This window comes from Helianthus annuus, chromosome 16, assembly GCF_002127325.2.
Source record: "Helianthus annuus cultivar XRQ/B chromosome 16, HanXRQr2.0-SUNRISE, whole genome shotgun sequence".
Lineage (NCBI taxonomy): Eukaryota > Viridiplantae > Streptophyta > Magnoliopsida > Asterales > Asteraceae > Helianthus > Helianthus annuus.
The window spans coordinates 73366773-73374268 of NC_035448.2; the positions used below are offsets into that span (position 1 = coordinate 73366773).

The following is a 7496-nucleotide window of genomic DNA, read 5'->3' on the forward strand; positions in this document are numbered from 1 at the left end:
ACTGGGTTCTTGTTTTGGTGATCACCTAAGGATAAGTGAAGTGCATGTTTTAAAATCTACACACAAGACAACTTGTGTTGGGGTCCTAGAAAGGTTATAGTCTAGGTCAAAGCGTTACTAATAACCTAATTCCCTATAACCATTGGCTCTGATACCAACTCTTCTGTCACACCCCGACCACGTAAAACATCAAATCGTGGCGGAAACGTCGGGGAGTGTTGTAACAGAATTATTGTTCCACAACCAAGGTAATTAAAATAATATTTTATTCATCACCCAAGGGTGGAATACATTGTTCAAAACAAGAACCAACATGTTACATTGTCTTAAAACTACTGAAATAAAGAGTACATAACGTAATTAAACTAAGTCTAGCTCTTGTTTTATGTCACTAAGGCCCAAGTCCACCCTAGCGTGTCACGATCGTCCTATGCATTAGCTCCTGAAACACAAGTGAAAATAGGTACGCCAGCATAAAATTGCCTGTGAGTAACATAGGTTTTATGAAAATAGGATTCATGACTTAAGTTTAAGAAAAGTGTTTAATAAAAGTTAGTCATGAATCTTGTAAACTGTTTTGTTTTGTAAATCATTTGAAAAGCGATGAAATCAAATGATATGTATAAATAGAAGAATATCGTATGGTTAAAAGAATAACCAAGTAAAAATAAGTTGTATAAAACAAGTTGTTTTTGTAAAACGAAGTCTTGTGAAAATGTGTTATTTGTGTAAAAATGTATAAGTCCAAACTAAATGATTTAAATAACGCTATGACATGTAATACTATACAAGCACTTATATATAGGAAGTACCAGCGGCGTATCCACCATGCTTGTATCATACTACACACATATCGTTACTTAAGTCATTAAACAAACCACTAATGTATAAAGTCCATGTTTAAACCAACCATCAAATGTTCTTGTTTAAACCATTGTCATATGATTAAAACCCAAAATGTAGTCATGTAGTTAAGTGTAAACAAAAGTTATGTATGGTAAGTAACAAAATGAGAATACTTAACCATAAGTAAAAAGGAACAAAACAAAGTATTTTGAATAAATCAAAAAGTTATGTTTTGCCAAGTAAAAGCTTGTTTTATTGATACAAACATTTATGTGGTAAGTTAACGCATTACATTCAAGCCTTGAGACAGCAGGATAACCTTAGAGTAAAGGTTATCAAAGTAAAATGTTTTCGGATTCAGTCATTCCTTTCACCCAAACAAACCTAGGGTTTCAGGAACGGGATTTGTCAAGTCCTATGGTACCATTACTTACTACCGAGCGGCGTAGCTAATGTTAATGAATGTAGTAAGGATGTTGTTTATATTGTTAGCTATGTGTGTCAAGACTCCTATACCGTTTTGCTGGGCTTGGTTGTTATGTCCCACTCCGTGTGGTGATATAAGGAACCTTTATGTTCATCTTTTAAATAAAGTTGTAAACTTTTCAGACAATATGTTGTCTTGTGTTGTAAACACTTAAACTACGTTATGTTTTAATTATGTAATGGCATTTGGAGTTATTTTTACGAGCATGTAGTATGTTTACCTTTCGTATGCAATGAGAACCTTTCAAGATCACACCTCGTGCATCCGCCATAGAAAGGGGTGTGACAACGTTTGTATTTTCGCTGCGACGTTTTTGTGGTGTGACAATAGGTGGTGTTGTGGTGGTAGGGTGGTGGTGGTGGTGGGTTGAAGGTGACGGTGGAGGTGGTGGGTTGACGGTGGAGGAGGTGGTGGTGGTGGTGGGTTAAAGGTGGAGGTGGAGGTGGTGGTTGGTTTTAGAATAGAGAGAGAGGAAGAAGAAAATGAGGTGGTGGGCTCATCTCTTTTTGGTTTTGTTTATTAATTGTTTAGGGGCAATGTAGTCATTTCGTACACACTTAACTGAGAAACTTAACATAGGTTAGTGATAAGGACCATACAGGTACAAAAATTACAACCATTGGGACCAACTTTATAATTATTGAAGCACTGGGATCAATTCTGCAATATCTACAAACCACAGGACCAATCAGGCATTTAACTCCAAAAATTATCATCTTTTGCAATTTAATCTTACTAACTTTTTAACGGCTTTACATATGTTTTATGTATTTCAACATGAGTTTACGGTGGACAAAAAAGGCAAGTAATTAGGTAGAGTATGTGAATTCATGAGTTTGTAATAGGTTTGTTCATGAGCCGAACCTAACCGATCAGACCTTTGCTCGTGCTCGGTCCGTTTCGTTTACAAGCCGATCAGAACCGAACCGAGCCTTTTTAAACTGAGCCAAAGTCGAGCAAGCGTCTTTCGATCCGAGCATTTTTCGAACAAACGTCGAGCGAGTCTCGAGCGTCACAGAATAAACAAGGAAAGTGACGATGGGAGTGCTAGTTATTAGAATAAACCACTGTGTTCGTCCCTGATGTTTCGTCCAATAGAAACAAGTAAAATTTTAACAAATAACAAAGAATACAAAAACACTCAACTTGTTCTATCAAGATGAACTAAGCGGGAAGATAAATCGTCGACCGATTGAAACATACCCTTGTTCTATTGGAAGTTTGAAATTGAATGAATCGATTAAAGCAAAACCCTGGGGAGTTAGCGTCTTGGCGAGTGGCGATGGAGAAATCGAATAACGATGGCTAATGGGGGGTTTTGATTTTGGTCTTGCACTTCTGAATTAAATGGCGGATTGAGACTTGAGTAATGATCGACGCTTCACATTTTAGTATTTGAAATTTTGACTCAATTACTCAAATGGACCTTTACGTATTGGATAATGGACTATTGGTATTGGATTTCAATTCTAATTACTTAAATGAGCTCTATTTGAATCTTGGACCAAACATTGTTAATGTTGGTCTCTAGTCATTTCATTAAAAATAATACACACAAACACAAATATATATGAATATATATATATATATATATTAAAAAATAAATAGAGCCAACCGAGCCGAACCAAACTGAGCGGACCTTTGCTCGTGTTCTGTTCGTTTACAAACCGAGCCGATCTGAACCGAGCATTTTTTTAATTGAGCTGAATCAAACGAGTAAATTCTGAGCATTTTCCGAGCGAACATTGAACAAGCGTCGAGAACCGAGCAATTTGAACAGCACTAGTTTATAATGGACAAAGAAGGCAAGTAATTCAAAAAAATATTATTTTTATCTTACAACTTTGTCAAAAAGAACTGTTACCATGCGAAAAACATAGTCAAAAGTCATTACATAATTTGTAGAACTTGCATTACTTTTTATCAATATTTTTATGTTCACATGTGTCATATAACTACCCTACAATTCTATTGATGTGTTGCCATCAAACTATAAAAACATTAAAACCGGATTGAACCGGTCAAGACAAGACCCAAAGGCCAAGCATGCTAAATTACATCACATGCTTTATTTTTCTTTGATATTTATGCACTATAAAGTTTTAAAATTCAGCATGTCATATTCAAAAAGTCACCGACTTAAATATATTATCTTTTTGCCCCTTGAAAGTTTTAAATGTTGGCCGTCACATGGGAATTAGTATTTGTAAAAGACTGTTATGTATTCAGATAAAGAAATTATGAAAGGTTTGGTACTATGTAAAACAGACCAGAGGAACACAACATCTAGTCATGAATAAAGGAAGGAGTACAATTTTTTATTTTTGACATTTAACAACAGGAAGGAGTACAAATTTTTAACACAATTCAGGCATTTGCAGGGTCAAAACCTAGGCAGTCTGGATGGATGTTTTATATGTATGTATGTATGTATATTACATGGACGGACTATTGAAGCTAGAGTTTGGCATATTTAGTGGCCATGGTTGTATCAAATACTTTTACAAAGAATCTAGTTCGCGGAACGGACAACTTTTCGAGTAAAATTGTTCCCAACTCGAATATCAGCTTCTTCTTCACTTGAGAGGTAATGCCACCCATGGATATTATTTCTGCAAATGCTGCTGGCTCCTTGTTCCTCTCAAATGATATAGCTACTGATCCCTTCAATATCACCATCACAAACTGCCAAAAAAAAAGTTGTTTTCTTCTTAGAGCAGTTGGTTGGTTTCCATCTAGTCTAGTAAATCAATAGAGCAGTTGGTCTAGTAAATGAATCATGCTCTGCCATTTTAGATGAGACACCAATTCTCCTAGTAATGTATCATCTATTACTTTTCTCATACAAATTTCAATTTCTATATTCTCATCAATTTATCCAAGAAAGATTTTTTTTAGGTTTATACAATCCTCAACACAATTTTGGGCAAGGTTTATAAAATCCAAATTAACCATTATCCAACAAAAAATTATCATTGTGCGCAGCGCAGATGATTTTAGGTTTGAATAACCAAAAGATCATATCCAAAGGTCAAAGTCAACATCCAATTATCCAACAAAATTCCATTCCTCAAAAGAATTTCAGGTCAAATTCTTACATTTTCTTATAACTTTCTTTGTCTTCTAATTAACACAATAAAGTTAGTTAATTAAGTTGCACATACATACATACTCAACACCAGTTTCTTTTACAGTCATATCCAAACTAATATCAACTGTTACTCCAAATTCTCATAAAATTGAACAAAACACCAGTCAGAATCATGTATTCATAAATCACACCATATCCATCATATTCAATATCACACACACACACTGTGTAGACGTAATAGACTTATATATATATATATATATATATATATATATATATATATATATATATATATATAGAGAGAGAGAGAGAGAGAGAGAGGATTTACTTTCTCAGGTCGTCCGATGATCTGAGCGACGGCTTTGGTGGCATCGGAGAAGATGGAATCGGTATCAACGCCGTCCAGGCAGACATTGGTGGAGATCTGAACACAAGGCATCTTCAAAAAAACGGTGGTTTGGATTCCTAACTACCATGGAACTATGAAGGTTTTGCAGGTATTTATAGATGAGGTAAAGATGGAGGAGATTTATCGCAATTGAACACACGACAAGTGGACTTAATTTGAAGGAAATAATATACAAACACCTAAAATCTTATTTTCATAATACCCTAGGTAGTATTTGGTATGAATGATTGAAAGACGGAATGAAATGGATAATTACGAGGAATGAAGAAAAAGGTATTTGTTTGGTCAATGGAATGAAATTACTCATTCCAAAAGGCATTACATTCCCGTAAAATCATTTCATCCACCCCATGTTTTTTTTTTCCATTTCATCCCCTCTTGCATCATTCATCAACAACACCACAACCCACCACCTTTGCCACAACCCACCACCATCACCCATCACCGCCACCCGCGACCCGCCACCCCGACAGCAACCGCCGCCGCCACCCACCCACCCGCCACCATTACCACCCACCGTCGCGACCAACCGCCAACGCCACTCGCCGCCGCCACCCACCACCATCGTCGATGCCACCACCGCCACCACCAACCACCGCTGTCGCCGCAACCTCCGCCGCCACCCACCACCAACGGCCGCCGTCGCAGCCACCACCACCGCCACTCATCGTCGCCGCCGCATCGCCACTCGCCACCACCAGCACCACCCGTCGTCGCCACCGCCACCCACCACGGCCACCTATAACCACCCACAATCACTACCACCGACCACCACCACCACCACTCACCACTAATTTTATTCCTTCGTTTTTCTTGCCACCAAACAATACACAATAACAATTCATTCCATTCACACACACTAACCAAACAAGACATGGGATGGTAATGATCCATTGCATTCCCCCCGTTCATTCCATTACCTCGTCTATTCTATTCTTTCGTCTATTCCATTACCCCATACCAAACAGACCCCTAGTGTATACGGCCGTATTAGGTTATACAGCCAGTATAGAATGATTTTGCACAGAATTAATTGCAGTGGAATCCTTTTTTTGTTTTACACGTATACAATTATACGACCCGTATACATGTGTATACGAGCAATATAATGTTATACGGGAAAATGTGTTTATTTTTTGAGGTTTGATCATTTTTTTGGGTTTTAAGATCTGTATACGGGTCGTATAAAGCTATACGACCCATATATATATATTTTTAATTTTTTTTAGGTAAAACTGAACAACCGTTAAATAAATTCTAATAAATCTTTAGATAACGTTTTCAGTATCCGGAGTTTGTTGGTTTGTTTGTAGCTAGGGTTCAGAATGCTTGAACAAGAAGTCCAACAATTCGTTCATTATCTGTTGTTGTCTCAATGCACACAACACGCAGTCGTTGATGGGCTTTGCGGGCATATTCGTAGCTAGGGTTCAGAATGCTTGAATATGGTGATATTAGAAAAGGAAAAACACTACCATAGGTGAACCCTCTAGAAAAAATCGCAGGATGATACATATACCCCATATGATTCCCCCCACCTCGTACAACACATTCTTTTATTTTCAATTTTTATTTACTTCATACCCACCACGTTATCTAAAGAATTACTAAAATTTATTAAACGGTTGTTCGGTTTTACACCCGATGATCAGTTGTTAACTACGGGATGGGGTACTTTCATGGTCTAATTATATCAACTATTCACTACATGGAGCAGATAACGGTTTGTTGGATTGTTTGTAGCTAGGGTTCAGAATGCTTGAATATGGTGATATTAGAATATTGTACACTCCATGTGAACACAGTGGCCTTGTGATGGGAACCACGTATTCGTGTGTTGCAGTTTGGAAAGATGACCGGATACAGATCTGATATTGAAATTTGTGAGCCTTCAAATTATTCTTAGACAATTCCTAACAACTGTCCATATGAAAGTTAGGGTTTGTTGGGTTGTTTGTAGCTAGGGTTCAGAATGCTTGAAGCATATTATATAAATTTTTAGATGGTCTTTGTAAGGTTTAATTGCCTTGTGTAAGTTTGATTGACATCTATCATTGGCATCTATATATGGAACGAGATTCTTCGAGAACTATCAAAAGGAGAAAATACGAAACGAGATTCTTCGAGAACTAGAAAAGGAGAAAATACGGAACGAGATTCTTCGAGAACTAGAAAAGGAGAAAATACGGAATGAAATTCTTCGAGAACTAGAAAAGGAGAAAATACGAAATGAGATTCTTCCACTAATTAGTTAGCAGTCATTACTTCTTAGTGAACTCAAATTCATGAAATGATGAGTAATGTAAGGAGAAGCGTCGAGATTCAAGGATTTAGATGCCATCATGAGAAGTTGGTCGATGACATGATAGACGCCATCCATGTATGTTGCAAGTTAAATCCACAATCAATGTTAGATGGTGTTTGTAAGATTTGTAACAAGTTTGCTGCTAATTGTACTGGAAGTCGCTTTTCCTGTTTGGTAGGCGAGAATTTGGAAGTATTACCACCATTGTTGATCTTCATGTTCTCAAGTTCAGAATGAACTCGAATTCACGAAATGATTAGTAATGTAAGGAGAAGCGTGACCCAAATCGATTTCGTAGAACGTGTAAAGTTGCATCTGATTTTTAAAACATTTCCCACTAACATAATATTTTAGAAAT

The 7496-nt window shown here is 37.0% G+C and overlaps 1 protein-coding gene across 1 annotated transcript; it reads right to left on the reverse strand.

Moving 5' to 3' along the window:
- Positions 1-3608: 3608 nt before the first annotated feature.
- On the reverse strand, positions 3609-4974 carry LOC110916340 (macrophage migration inhibitory factor). Its single transcript, XM_022161087.2, has 2 exons — positions 4753-4974; positions 3609-4018 (listed from the first exon to the last, which is right to left on the reverse strand). Exons 1-2 carry the CDS (start codon positions 4861-4863, stop codon positions 3791-3793), a joined length of 339 nt encoding a protein of 112 aa, XP_022016779.1. The 5' UTR covers positions 4864-4974; the 3' UTR covers positions 3609-3790.
- Between the last annotated feature and the right edge of the window lie 2522 nt (positions 4975-7496).

Bases quoted from the DNA above. Each gene is read 5' to 3' on its own strand.
- LOC110916340 (XM_022161087.2), bottom strand. From the start codon at position 4,863: ATGCCTTGTGTTCAGATCTCCACCAATGTCTGCCTGGACGGCGTTGAT. The intron at 4,019-4,752 runs GTAAATCCTCTC...TTTTTTTGGCAG, and splicing joins TCATCGGACGACCTGAGAAA to TTTGTGATGGTGATATTGAA.